Raw genomic sequence first — 12543 nt, 5'->3', positions numbered from 1 at the left:
GACGATAAGAATATATAATTGTATTACCAACTTATCTAAATTACCTAATATGACGCTTACACAGCTGCGATTAATTCCGAGCGGTGTTTGGTATTTATATCCATAGGCCGATTTACGCACTTCATTTCGAACATTCATCAAAATGACACGTACAATTGCAATCATCGGTGCAGGTCCAGCTGGATTATGTCTGGCTAACATTTTAAAGCAAGACAGCGACTTTGAGGTACAAGTTTACGAGAAAGACAGTCACATAAATGAAAGGAGTCAAGGTGGAACTTTAGACCTCCATGAAGATGGCCAGGATGCACTCAAAGCAGCTGGTGTTTACCAGGAATTTCAGAAACACGCGAGATATGACGATGAAGATACCGTCATAATGGACAAACACGCAACGAAGCACATAGAAATAAAGGATCAAGATACTGGTCGTCCAGAAGTAGACAGGATTGCAATCAGGAACTTCCTTTATCAAGCTCTTCCAGAAAGTACCGTAAAGTGGGGTGCGAAAGTTGTAAAGGTTGACGAAAGAAATGTTTACTTTGCTGATGGGAAATCACGCAAATTTGACCTTATTGTTGGTGCCGATGGTGCTTGGTCAAAAGTTAGACCAGTTCTGTCTACAATTAGGCCTTTCTATTCAGGTATCTCTGGATTCGAAGGTAACATACGCACCACAAATCCAAAACACGCTGACATCGCGAAACTGTTTGGACAAGGTTCAACATTCGCGATGGGAGAAACCGAAGGGTGTCTTGTTACTCAGAGAACCGGCGATGGTAGCTACAAAGTATACTTCTACAAAGCTTACCATGAGAACTGGATAAATGAGAATGGTTTGGATGAAGAAGATGGAGAAAAACAGCGCGCCTATCTCTTACAGGAGATATACAGTTGGTCGGACAGCTTAAAGCAAATTGTTCGTTCATTCGATGATGACATCAAACAAAGAGCGATGTATATGCTTCCACCAGGTATGAGATGGGAATCAAAGGAAAGTGTATCATTGATAGGTGATGCATTTAGTCTTATGACACCATTTGCGGGTCTTGGGGTTAATGTTGCTCTTGCGCAAGCTCACATGTTGGCTCAAATGCTTATCAAACATAAGGACAACCAGATTGTAGCAATAGAGAAGTACGAAGGAATAATGCATACAGACGCAGATGCCAAAATGACGAAATCGTGGAATAACCTCCAGACATTTATGAATAAAGGCGGAATCGACTTCTTCAAGAAATTTTTGGATGGTCATGGCAAGTAAGCAGTGAACTTGCGACACATGGTAAGACGATACCCTAGCTACTTACCCACGCTTCTTTGTATAACTTGTAATGAATTTATTCTTTACGCTTTAAAATGACGCACATTGAAACGATACGAACAAAGGTGCTGTTAAAGTATTTGATAAGCCTATAGATCAAACAAACAAATACTACACAACTTTGTAATGTACTTTAACATTTCTGTCCAATTTCGTTGAATTTTGCTGTCTTCTCACTTGTTGATAAGAACGATGAGCGGTGCCGGTAAACGCAAAGCTACAGTAAGGACAGCGATTAAAATATACAGTGTAGCTGACGATACTAAGTCTGAGAATGCAAAATCCAAGAAACAAAAGGTCGAAAAACCAGAGGAAACTTTCGAAACGAGGACGGAGAAATTGCAAAAGAAGCTTGTGAGTGCGTATATAAGATTATACGCATACTAAACGTCACTAGCATCATATCCTAAATGTAGATCTCAGGAGAGCGACTAAAGATGCTAAAACCTCTGAGCGTCAACGTCTTCAGAAGAAGATCACGCAGGCTGAGTGAGTATATAGGCGCATATGATATTTAACTAACGATACATAGAAAGAAATCAGCTAAAGGTGAAGAAATTGATAGAGTACAGCTCGAAGAAACGCAGAATCAGTTGAATGAAACAAAAGATTATGATGGTTTGATCGCAGCTCAGCACACCTTCTTCTCGAAATTATCCAAGCATTCCAGCGGTGCTTACAAAACACGAGAGGAAGTCATTTTAGCGCTCAAGAATCTCAACTTTGATTTCCCGAATATCGCACAGGCAAGCAACGCACCTGAGGGTAAGTTAGCAGCGCGATTCATGTCCATAGAGCAAGTCAGCAAAGTAGCTAAAGCTGGCGTTGACTCTGTATCCTCAATATTAGGCGATAGTGCTGCAGAGAAGCAGAAACAATCTGAACAGTTAGAAGATTCTAAAGAATCGGCAGAGGATGATGAGGTTGATGACAAGCTCGAATCTAACACCACATCTGATAAGCCAGCTCCTAGAGAGCAAAAGGCAACTCCAACAATAGACAGTAGCGCGCTTATTGCAAAACTCACTGGTGCGCTTGGTGGTGTAGTCAGAGATGATGAAGACGAAGATAATGATGCACAGTCAGATGCTGGTAGTGACATATCAGCTCCTCTATCAGGTTACACTAGTGGAGAAGCATCCAATGAAGAAGATGCACTCAAGGACTGGCCCGAACCGGAAGAAGAGGTGGACGAGAGCAATGAAGAAGAGGAAGAAGAGAGCGACGATGAGGATGAAGGGGGTAATACCATTCTTGACTCCCTCAATGCTGGTGTGGGATACATTTCAGGTAGTGACGACGATATTAGTGATGCGGAAGAAAAAGTCGCACCAAGGAAAAACAGGATGGGTCAAAGGGCACGTAGAGCGTACGTGATTATTTCTATATGGCGACAACAGCTAACGAAATCTTAGAATTCTCGAGAAGAAGTATGGTAGAGGTGCAAATCACATACAAAAGAAGTTCGAAGAGCAGAAGCAGCTCGAGAGAGCAAAGAAATTCGGGAAGAACAAGCTGGATTCCGGGTGGAAAGGTCGCCAACAGCAGCAATCTGGGGGATATAAGGAGGCTGAAAGGAAAGACTTTAAAAGGGACTTCAAGAAATTCGATAAAAACGCTAAACAAGATGGTAAAAGTGGAAGTGGGAGACCTCCGCCACGTAACAACAAACCACCTCAGAAGCCTACTAAAGCAGAGGATGAGGGACCTTTGCATCCTTCTTGGGCGGCCAAGAAAGCCCAAGCGAAAGCTATTGAAAATGCGCCTGCACCTACGAAGATCACATTTGATGACTAGGAAAAGGTATAGAGTTAATTTATTTGTACAATTTATAGGTCTACATTTGTCGTTATTGGTAATTTCAGTCTGCTTATTCCATCTTCGTCAGATGGAGGAAGTCTCCCACCACGTATGTTAACTTGTATCGCAGGATGTAGCAATTTAGGTGTATTCAATGTCTTGTCACGTTCTTCACGGAATTTCGCGAAGTCTTCCTGTTTTAGGTGGTCGTTGAGTGTTAGTTGATCACCAACCGTCGTCCAGCAGCTCTGTTCACGCTCAGCTCCGGGATAGTCATGACCAACGAAAAGCTTGTAATCATGCGGAAGACTGAGCAACTTCTCGATGGATGTCGCGAGAGAGGAAGCTACACCGCCTGGAAAATCAGCTCTAGCAGTGAAAACAGGTGCGAGGAATACAGAATCACCCGTGTAGACACTTTTTCCAAACACATAGCCGACGTGATCGGGTGTATGACCAGGGAGATGCATAACCTTTCCCTTGAGGTTGCCCAAAGAAACTATCTCATCATCCTGTAGCAACCTATCGAAACTCCCAACGAATGAATCAGGCTTAAGACCATAACGCGGTCCAAATGTAGCCTGGACTTCGCGAATACGTTGACCAATGCTGATCGGCGCATGTAGGTGCTTTTGAAGGTATTTTGCAGAAGTGAGATGGTCGGCATGGGCGTGAGTTTCGAGTATATGTTCAACAGAAAGCTGGTTTTCATGCAGGAACGCTAACAAGGCGTCAGCACTCTCTGTAGTCACTTTCCCACTGCTGATATCAAAATCAAGCACGGGATCAATTACGGCAGCTTTCCGCGTATCTTTACAATGTAATACGTATGTCCATGTTGAGCTAGCTTTATCATAAAACGTCGACGTCGTTGGTGTGGCTTCTCCTCCAAAGTGCGTGCGGAACGGCGTAGCTGCTGCGCCGTAATTTCTCACTAAACTACGTCGATTTAACTTGAATGCGCGTGATATCATGACCGTTTTAGACTAAAAATCATTCAAGCCTAAAGTTGATGACATCATTTTTACTATTTTTTCGTTTCAACGATCACGGGTAGTTTATTTTATGACTAGAAGCTAGTAGAGAAATAATGAGCAATGTAATATATGATTTAAAGAAAGGCCTCCGTAAGCGTGTAGTCAATATAACACCAGTGTGGTTCGCTATGACTATGGGAACTGGTATACTGTCTATACTACTATTCAATTGTCCATATCAGTTTAATGGCTTGCAGACGATCTCTGGCGTCGTATTCGGGATAAACGTGGTCTTGTTTGTTGTACTACTTCTTATGACAATCGCTAGGTACGCAATCTGGCCCTCAATGCTACCCTTAATGCTAGTAAATCCAGTCAATGTATTCCTAGCTACGCTCACTATGGGTTTCAGTACGATTATCGTCTGTATTGTTGATTTTCTGGTTCCAAGATACGGATATAATTTTGCTCTTCTTTCTTACGTTTTTTGGTATATAAATGTTGCAATGAGTATTATCACTTGCATTGGTATTCCCTTTATACAAATGAGCAGGCAAACTCTCGAAAATAGTCAAATTTTTGCCACTGCACTCTTACCAACCGTCAGCACGATTGTCTGTGCATCTACAGGTGCAGCAGTTGCTACTGTCTTGCCAGAAAACCAAGCCATCGTTACAATAACTATATGCTACATATTGCTCGGTATGGGTGTACCGATGTCGCTTATTGTTTTAGCGAACTACACATCAAGATTGATGCTCTTCAAGATTCCACCAGCGGCGGTGATAAGTTCAACGTTTATTCCAATTGGTCCCTGCGGTCAATCGGCATATGCAATACTGAAATTAGCTCGGAATCTCACTGATATAGCTAATGAACGCGGTTTAGTACCATTTACATCAGTCGAGGATCCAGAATTAGCTAAATTTGCAGCATCTGCATTGCAAACAGCTAGTATACCGTTCGCACTTATCATATGGGGATTCGGATGTCTCTGGTTGGCGCTGGCCATCATTTCCTTCTTCGACACTATGATCTCAAAGCGAATACCTATCAATTTATCGTTATGGGGATGCACGTGAGTTGGAAAAGCTTCTAGGAATGCATATCAGCTGACGTTAGTAGCTTCCCGATCGGGACACTCGCCCTGTCCGCCCAGGAATTAGGCAAAGAAATGAATGTGACAGGCATGAAGGTCGTTAGCGTCATTCTGCTCATAACTTTGGTCATCATCTGGCTCATTCTGATGGCTTTGACGTTTTATAATGGTGTGATACGGGATAAGTGGTTCAGTAGCCCTTGCTTGTCAGATGCAGGCGGTACACCACCCTCAATGCATGATGTTGAGTTCAATCGGAAGTATTAGAAAACAGCTGTTTATTACAATAAAAAAGGTTCTATAGTTTAGTGCAAAGTGCACGTTTTATTTATTTGTACTATTTAATAATACATCATTAATGCTTATCTTCTTACGTCGATGTCAAAAGTAAATCAAAGTATAAAATTGGACACCAACTGACATTTTGTAGAAGCTGAATAAACTACTACATAGTAAGGCACCTCAGAGTACCGTTCATCCAATCCTTGATAGCGAACAGGGCGGGGGTCTCCTCAACGTGGAGATATGCAATCCATCTCCAAAGACGACTCTGAAGCTCATACAGCGTCTGAAAGCACTCATTATGGAGCTCATCCCTGACGAAGTTGACATTGAGCAGCTCAAACTCCCGGAAGTCAAGAATCAAGTTATTTCACCAGATACAGTATCTGTATTTGTAGACGCCGGCGGTGATTGCCGTGATGCTGTTCCATTTTGTCTCCTAAAACTTAAAGGTTTGTATTTCTACTTCTTAACTAATGATCTGACGTTATTTAGAACATTTCAAAAGCGAGGCACTAGAAGACCAATCAGATTATGACGAACATATATGTAGAAGCGTAGCATGTGAAGCACTCGCGCGTTATGTTGTCAGACGCGTAGATGCAGAGCGTTTACCAAAGTTACTGTCTAAGCGTTTCTCATATGTGGAATCAGATGGTGATAATAGCACACCATCAAGCGTTTTGGAACTCGCTATAGATCTCCATGCGACATTCTTCCTGTCCTCAGATGAGGCTCAAACAGCTATTACATCCCTTTGGAGTGGTAGTTGGATACAGGTACATGCAGACAAAGAGCAGATCGAATATTTACCGTACAGCAAAGGCGCTGGACACTCCCTTCTTTCTCACTTCGATCCTTCTCGTATTGGCGTTCCAAAATATCAGAACTACCTGCGTATTGTCATATGGCTAGGATTTCTAGCAATCTATTCACTTTCTGTTCAATCTCCAACTGAACAGCTCAATCCGGAGAAGACATTCGACTTTTGGGAGGTCCTTCTGTATGGCATGTCAATCAGCTTCCTCCTTGAAGAGGCTAACAAAGTCTTCAAAAGCGTTCGTAACCAGGGGATGTCAAGTGTCTTCTCTTTTTGGACAATCATCAATACTGTCACTTATCTCTTGCTCACTATCGCATTTACATTGAGAATTGCTGGTATATTTAGTTTGAATGACACTTCAAGTGAGAATTTACATATGCTCAGTTTTGAATTCCTCTCATTGACTTCACCTTTAATTTGGATAAAGCTCTTGCCAATTTTTGATGGCTTCCTCTGGATTGGTACTATGGAACTGGTCGTCATTAGAATGATAAGAGAAAGTTTCATATTTTTCCTTCTTTTGACTGTATTTTTTGCAGGTTTGTTTTACTTTCTCTTGACTTATATCCATTGCTGACAATATCTAAGGACACGCTCAAGCATTATTTGCCCTTGACGCTGCTGATGGTGAACAAGGCAGTTTCACGAGCATATGCAAGATGCTCCTTAGAAGTCTCTTCGGTGATGCTGATTTCGACACTTTGTCACATCATCAAAGGTTTGGACAGCCATTTGGTGAAATTATTTTCTACGTCTGGAATGTGGTCACTATCTTAATACTTATGAACGTACTCGTCGCGCTCTATGCGAGCAGTTACGAAGGTGTTACAGACGATGCAGTTAATGAATTCATGGCCTTCTTTGCCGGTAAAACTATATCAATGATTAGAACACCAGATCAGTACGTCTATATTGCGCCATTCAATTTGATTGAAGGTCTCTTTATCGCACCACTTGAATATTTTGTCAATAAGAAGACATACAGGAAAATCAACAGATGGACCTTAAGCATTTTGTTCTTTATACCATTATCGATTATTGCTACACTGGAAGCTAATGATCATTTTACCAAAACTAAATTCTGGAAAAGTCTCATCGATACGCGTATTCCTTTCGATGGTGAGGGCGATGCCTTTGACCCAGCAACCGAAGGGGAAGAATACGTCATTTCCAAACACTCTTTCAATGCTTTGAAATCAAGGTTACCTGATAATTCTAAGACACTTGAGAAGTCTTTCGACAAGTCCTTCAAGAACTTGGCTGATGAGCTCAAAACATATTATTCACTTTCAGAGAAGATACAAGAAGACATAAAGCGTGTCGAGACCATTCTTGCAGAAAAGAAAGAAGGTGGTGTGAAAGAAGACAACAGATCAAAGTCATCACAAGGTAATCAAAAAAACAAAAAGAATAAGAAGTGATGGTTTAAATGAATTACGAGTTTTTGCATGTAAGGAATACATTAGCATTAACGTTAAGTCTTGTATGCTAGAATGAATGATATCATGACACAATGTTCACAGAATAAGCAGAAAGTATTTGAATGAAACATCATCGATGAAAGAACAAAAAAGGATAGTGTTGAGATTACTAACTATTCTCTATAAAATTTGTTAGAATAATGTTGATTGGAGTTGCAACCAGAGAAAGCTCAGTTACCGTTGTATAGTTCTCACTAGCACTCGACAAGTTTAAATCGAGCACTTCAATCAGTGTGAATAATTTTGTCTTCATAGCTAACTCTGGCTGCGAATAAAAAACTCACATAAAGTAGGGTACAAGCAACAGATGGCTAGACTGTATAGCTAGTAGCGTATGCATCCTACAGTCTATCCATCTGCTGCAACAATTTCGATGTTGGTCGAAGTTGATCAAGAGTGAAGGACTGCACGCGGTAAATTTTATATTAGGTAACCCTAGCAGAATGACAACAGAGGAGTATACGTTTCGCGTTATATCTTAAATAGCAATGATAATAAAATACCACGGGTAGAAAATTATTCGCTTAGTCACCTTCCTAATCTGCAGGCTATCGACCCTTTTGACTAAAACGACCATTTACTAGAAAATATATTTTTGTAGAGTAATATAATGGATGATTTGTTAGTAGATATTCTATCATTGTATAAAAAACGCTTACGTTGTTTAGATATCAAGGTTAGACAAACTAGCTTGATAGTGAATAGAAACTTACGAATAGCGTAGACCCATACCAAGTAAACACTCAACCATCATCTGAGCCACAGCAGCAACAACAACAGCCAATAGCAACCCATTCCGCGAGCGAGGAACCCTTAGATCAGGATGAAGCACAACGTAAGATATTCATCGGTGGTTTGAATTGGGATACGGACGAAGATTCGTTGAGGAATTATTTCAGTAAATTTGGAAACGTCGTACAATTGAATATAATGAGAGATCCTAACACTAACAGATCTAGAGGTTTTGGTTTCCTCACTTTCGATAATTTGCAAAGCGTACAAGACGTTATGATTAGAGACCATTGGCTAGATGGTAAATTAATTGATCCAAAGAGGAACATGTATAGACATGAAAATTTTAAGCATAAGAAAATTTTCGTTGGCGGTATACCTTTAACTATGCCTGTCGAGCAAGTAGTTGAAAACTTTGAGAGCGTTTTCGGTCAAGTCACAGATGCCAACTTAATGTATGATAAAGAAACAGGTAGATCGAGAGGTTTCGGATTTTTGACTTTTGAAACTGAACAGCAAGCCGAGGATGCTGTTAAGGAGGGTAGATTCGATTTGGAAGGTAAATCAGTTGAAGTTAAGCGCGTTCAAACGAGGAACGAACGTAGTGGTACACAAGAAAAAGGATTTCAGACTTCTATGTTTGGTGGACCAACGAATAATCCATTCAATCCACAAGCTATGGCCGCGATGTATCAAAGAATGGGATGGAATGCTTTCGGTGGTGTAAGTTCTCGGTACTATTTAAAGGGTTTAGCTGACTTTTGGCTTTTAGATGGGTATGATGAATCCAATGATGATGGTTAGTTAATGGTATAATCACGCTTTTCTTTCTAACAACTTATAGGGCGGCATGGGTGGTATGGGTGGAATGATGAATCCAATGATGCAAATGATGCAACAGCAACAACCAACTGGCGCAGAAGGAGGTGAGGACGAGTCTGCTTATGGAAGCTACGGTGGACCGCTCCAACCCGGACTGGGTCAGGTACCACGACACAACGTGAACACCCCAAAGACAACAGCAGGACCACAGAGAAGCCAGCAACGTCATCAAAGCAACTATAAGCCATATTAATTAAAAAAATAAATGAAAATTGTATGATATTTTTATGCACTCTTGATTCAGTTAAACGATCATCTACAGGTGATGTCGTCAGAATTACCGCGTACAGCTTACGCGGATGCGCTTATAGTGAGTGTATATTAGATTCATAGATACATAATTTTAATAACATACACTCGTAGAATGCCAGACCAGGCGATTCAGTATCCGCACTCCAAACTAGACTAAAGAAAGCGGCTATTTTACAAGAGGAAATGGCAAATTTCTTTCAAGCTAGAGCTAGCGTAGAGATGCAATATGCAGCTTCGCTTAATAAAATAACGCGATCTAAGCCATTCATATCTGATGTGCAGCTATTAAATAGAACTGGGTTAGGTGCAGTCTGGGATGACTTACAGGATGAATTATTCCAGGTCTCAGTTTTACACGAGAAATTAGCCAAGAAAATAAGTGAGCAGATTGAGAAACCGCTTAGGATGTCCTCCCAGTCTGGGGAGTGGGGTAGTTTACCACAATCAGATAGCGACATGAACAGACTTATTAAGTCAGTCGATGAGAATCAGAAGAATGTGAACAAAGTAAGTGGTTTACTTTCAGACTGTTTATGGGGTCTAATTTGCTATCAGGCTCAAAGAAAGGTAGACAGCACAGGCGGAAAGAAAGCAGACGCGGCTAATGCGAAATTATCGCAAGCTCAGCAGACCTATGCAAATGCACAACAGAACTTCATCACGATGGCACCTTCATACTTCACGTCATATCAGATAGCAGATTCTAACCGTCTTCAAGAATTGAAAAGTATTTTCGTCAAATGGGAGACGATCCAATCCGAAACAAACCAATCTAAGCAGACCCTTAATGAAAATAACCTTGCCGACATCTTAAATTGGTCAACTGAGGGTGATTTGAACGATTACCTCACCCAAGTTTCAGCTTTGTTGGGTATAACAGGTGTAAATGGAACACCAACAGGTATCTCACAAGCTGCTGAACCACCAAGACCAGCACACAATAGGTCTACATCCACACTCCGCGATAATGCAACTGGCGTGAGATCATCAATCGCTAATACGTTCTTCAACCGTCACAGATCAAAGTCAAACCCTTCACGCGAAAGTTACATTGCAACACCTGATAATGACAATGCACCACCTGTTCCTGCTATTAGCGACAACTTCAGACCATCATCAACGATGGGAGACCTCAGTGCATTGAATCATCCAGCTGCACAGAGTGCGACACAGTTGGATCCTGTTAATGAGGATTTGATGGACACTCGTGAGCCAGAAGCGCAAGAAGCTGTTGAAGCAACTGAAGCACCAGGTCCATTGCCAGCCATTGGCATACCTGCTTCCCTTCAGCCTGGTAATCAACAAGCCCCACCAGTACAGCAAATGCAGCAGCCACAACAATTACAACAACAATTGCCATCACAAATGCAACCACCACAACAATCAATGGAAGCACAGACGTTCCCAGCCACTGGTAGTGAAAGAGGTCTATCACCAGTAGCTACTGGAAATGAAGAGGAGGATGAAGCTGCAATGTCGAAGGTTAGGCAATCGCTCATAGCTGCTGCTCCTATACAGCGTCGTCCTACTGCTCTTCGCGGTAGGAGAGATGTCAGACAGACGATGTTTGTTAATGACGTCCCAGATGATATGCCATTAAGTGAGGCATTGAAACAAAAATCTAACAATCCATTCGCAACGACAGGCGCACCATCAACACAATTGAACACCAAGAAATCATTCGATACAGTTGAGACACCACCTAATGAAAGGACTTTAAGTATGACTTCACAGACTCCTTCACTCACTCCTTCAATTCAACAGCGTAATATAGTCGATCCTTTCGAAGGTACTGATCATTTCGTTGAGGGTGTCAAACCAGCTATAACGGAAAGTGTTAACGTCTTGATTAAATCTGGTGAAATTTTGAAAGTTATGATAACTGGTGAAGTAAGCTTACTTTATAAGCCATCATCAATATTGCCAAGTAGCCCACCTGTTATTAGATTAAATGCTTTCGAAGAATTAGAAAAAGTGGCACCAAATCCACAATATTTGCGTCAAGTTGAAGAAAAACATGGAGAATACTATATTGATTTGGATAACTTACAAAAAGCACCTAATAATAAGGCTTTAGTTTTGAAATATCAATTATATATTTCAACAAGCAAGTTCAAAGAATACGTTCCTTTGATTTCAACAATGAAATGGAGATACGAGCCTACTACACATTCAGCGATTGTCAATTATAATCTCAATCAGGAATCGAGACTCATTAAAAAGAATGATATACTTAAAGATGTTCAATTCACAATACCAATAAATGCAAAGAATGTGCAATCAAAACCACAAGGTGTTTACTCACCAGAGCGTAAGAAAATCACCTGGGTTTTGAATGATATAAGTCTTGAGCAACCTTCCGATAAGATTTTAGCTAGATTCATTATCGATGGTGAAACTCAATCCCAACAACAACAACAACCTGCTCAAATTAAGTGGACTATTGACGGTGCTTTGACTTCAAACGTTGACATTGAATTTGATAACCTTGAAAACGTTTATTCAACTATTAAGAATAGCACAAACGGTAAATTCTTGATTAGTTGATTTGTCTAATCGGCAGAATACCCTCTACTAGACAAAAGTTTGCCTTTATTTTACACTTGTTCAACTTTTCCTGTATATATGACAACTTCTTTACCATATATAATGCTTACATTTTAAGAAGTATACAATGCATAATAATTTCAGTGAATAAATATTTCGATGATGCTTGCTTGCGTGTTTAGGTTGATGTTGATATAAAAATCGCAATATAAAAAAATTATGCCCAAGAAGAATATGAAATTGGTATACTTATTCGAAAAGCTGTTAGTAAGCTTGCAAGTTGTACAAACCATATGATTGAGCATTTACGCGTGAACGTGCAAGTCTGCGTTCATTGTTTGGTG

The 12543-nt window shown here is 40.7% G+C and overlaps 7 protein-coding genes across 7 annotated transcripts; 6 read left to right on the top strand and 1 right to left on the bottom strand.

The window, feature by feature from the left end:
* The first annotated feature begins 1 nt into the window (after position 1).
* On the top strand, positions 2-1377 carry WALSEDRAFT_60975 (putative zeaxanthin epoxidase). Its single transcript, XM_006959455.1, has one exon. The coding sequence runs from the start codon at positions 143-145 to the stop codon at positions 1262-1264; it is 1122 nt and encodes a 373-aa protein (XP_006959517.1). The 5' UTR covers positions 2-142; the 3' UTR covers positions 1265-1377.
* Positions 1378-1516: 139 nt separating this feature from the next.
* WALSEDRAFT_69849 (Bud-site selection protein) lies at positions 1517-5529 on the top strand (the record flags this gene model as incomplete). The annotated part of the gene is made up of 6 exons (XM_006959454.1): positions 1517-1546; positions 1592-1678; positions 1722-1813; positions 1857-2693; positions 2740-5179; positions 5227-5529. The coding sequence occupies 5 exons, from the start codon at positions 1517-1519 to the stop codon at positions 3119-3121; spliced, it is 1428 nt and encodes a 475-aa protein (XP_006959516.1). The 3' UTR covers positions 3122-5179; positions 5227-5529.
* Positions 1523-5529, top strand: WALSEDRAFT_39915 (hypothetical protein). The gene is made up of 6 exons (XM_006959452.1): positions 1523-1546; positions 1592-1678; positions 1722-1813; positions 1857-2693; positions 2740-5179; positions 5227-5529. The coding sequence occupies exons 5-6, from the start codon at positions 4215-4217 to the stop codon at positions 5465-5467; spliced, it is 1206 nt and encodes a 401-aa protein (XP_006959514.1). The 5' UTR covers positions 1523-1546; positions 1592-1678; positions 1722-1813; positions 1857-2693; positions 2740-4214; the 3' UTR covers positions 5468-5529.
* WALSEDRAFT_33335 (beta-lactamase domain-containing protein) lies at positions 2920-5529 on the bottom strand. The gene is made up of 2 exons (XM_006959453.1): positions 5227-5529; positions 2920-5179 (listed from the first exon to the last, which is right to left on the bottom strand). Exon 2 carries the CDS (start codon positions 4096-4098, stop codon positions 3154-3156), a length of 945 nt encoding a protein of 314 aa, XP_006959515.1. The 5' UTR covers positions 4099-5179; positions 5227-5529; the 3' UTR covers positions 2920-3153.
* A 101-nt stretch (positions 5530-5630) lies between these two features.
* On the top strand, positions 5631-7815 carry WALSEDRAFT_33334 (hypothetical protein). The gene is made up of 3 exons (XM_006959451.1): positions 5631-5934; positions 5978-6844; positions 6894-7815. Exons 1-3 carry the CDS (start codon positions 5784-5786, stop codon positions 7724-7726), a joined length of 1851 nt encoding a protein of 616 aa, XP_006959513.1. The 5' UTR covers positions 5631-5783; the 3' UTR covers positions 7727-7815.
* A 537-nt stretch (positions 7816-8352) lies between these two features.
* On the top strand, positions 8353-9642 carry WALSEDRAFT_60972 (RNA-binding domain-containing protein). The gene is given in 5 exon segments (XM_006959450.1): positions 8353-8407; positions 8421-8426; positions 8509-9241; positions 9291-9317; positions 9363-9642. 5 exon segments carry the CDS (start codon positions 8397-8399, stop codon positions 9591-9593), a joined length of 1008 nt encoding a protein of 335 aa, XP_006959512.1. The 5' UTR covers positions 8353-8396; the 3' UTR covers positions 9594-9642.
* A 16-nt stretch (positions 9643-9658) lies between these two features.
* Positions 9659-12543, top strand: WALSEDRAFT_60968 (hypothetical protein). Its single transcript, XM_006959449.1, has 3 exons — positions 9659-9710; positions 9764-10159; positions 10208-12543. Exons 1-3 carry the CDS (start codon positions 9666-9668, stop codon positions 12197-12199), a joined length of 2433 nt encoding a protein of 810 aa, XP_006959511.1. The 5' UTR covers positions 9659-9665; the 3' UTR covers positions 12200-12543.

This window comes from Wallemia mellicola (genome assembly GCF_000263375.1).
Source record: "Wallemia mellicola CBS 633.66 unplaced genomic scaffold WALSEscaffold_17, whole genome shotgun sequence".
NCBI classification, from domain to species: Eukaryota; Fungi; Basidiomycota; class Wallemiomycetes; order Wallemiales; family Wallemiaceae; genus Wallemia; species Wallemia mellicola.
The sequence above is the reverse complement of the archived record's forward strand: the minus strand, read 5'-3'. Positions and strand labels throughout refer to the sequence as shown.

Excerpts from the sequence above, each read along its gene's own strand:
- WALSEDRAFT_33335 (XM_006959453.1), bottom strand. The coding sequence starts at position 4,098 with ATGATATCACGCGCATTCAAGTTAAATCGACGTAGTTTAGTGAGAAAT.
- WALSEDRAFT_39915 (XM_006959452.1), top strand. The coding sequence starts at position 4,215 with ATGAGCAATGTAATATATGATTTAAAGAAAGGCCTCCGTAAGCGTGTA. Across the intron at positions 5,180-5,226 it reads TTATCGTTATGGGGATGCAC|CTTCCCGATCGGGACACTCG; the intron begins GTGAGTTGGAAA and ends TGACGTTAGTAG.
- WALSEDRAFT_33334 (XM_006959451.1), top strand. The coding sequence starts at position 5,784 with ATGGAGCTCATCCCTGACGAAGTTGACATTGAGCAGCTCAAACTCCCG. Across the intron at positions 5,935-5,977 it reads TTGTCTCCTAAAACTTAAAG|AACATTTCAAAAGCGAGGCA; the intron begins GTTTGTATTTCT and ends GACGTTATTTAG. Across the intron at positions 6,845-6,893 it reads TTTGACTGTATTTTTTGCAG|GACACGCTCAAGCATTATTT; the intron begins GTTTGTTTTACT and ends ACAATATCTAAG.
- WALSEDRAFT_60975 (XM_006959455.1), top strand. The coding sequence starts at position 143 with ATGACACGTACAATTGCAATCATCGGTGCAGGTCCAGCTGGATTATGT.
- WALSEDRAFT_60972 (XM_006959450.1), top strand. Across the intron at positions 9,242-9,290 it reads GATGGAATGCTTTCGGTGGT|ATGGGTATGATGAATCCAAT; the intron begins GTAAGTTCTCGG and ends TTTGGCTTTTAG. Across the intron at positions 9,318-9,362 it reads TGATGAATCCAATGATGATG|GGCGGCATGGGTGGTATGGG; the intron begins GTTAGTTAATGG and ends AACAACTTATAG.
- WALSEDRAFT_60968 (XM_006959449.1), top strand. The coding sequence starts at position 9,666 with ATGTCGTCAGAATTACCGCGTACAGCTTACGCGGATGCGCTTATA. Across the intron at positions 9,711-9,763 it reads CTTACGCGGATGCGCTTATA|AATGCCAGACCAGGCGATTC; the intron begins GTGAGTGTATAT and ends ATACACTCGTAG. Across the intron at positions 10,160-10,207 it reads ATCAGAAGAATGTGAACAAA|GCTCAAAGAAAGGTAGACAG; the intron begins GTAAGTGGTTTA and ends ATTTGCTATCAG.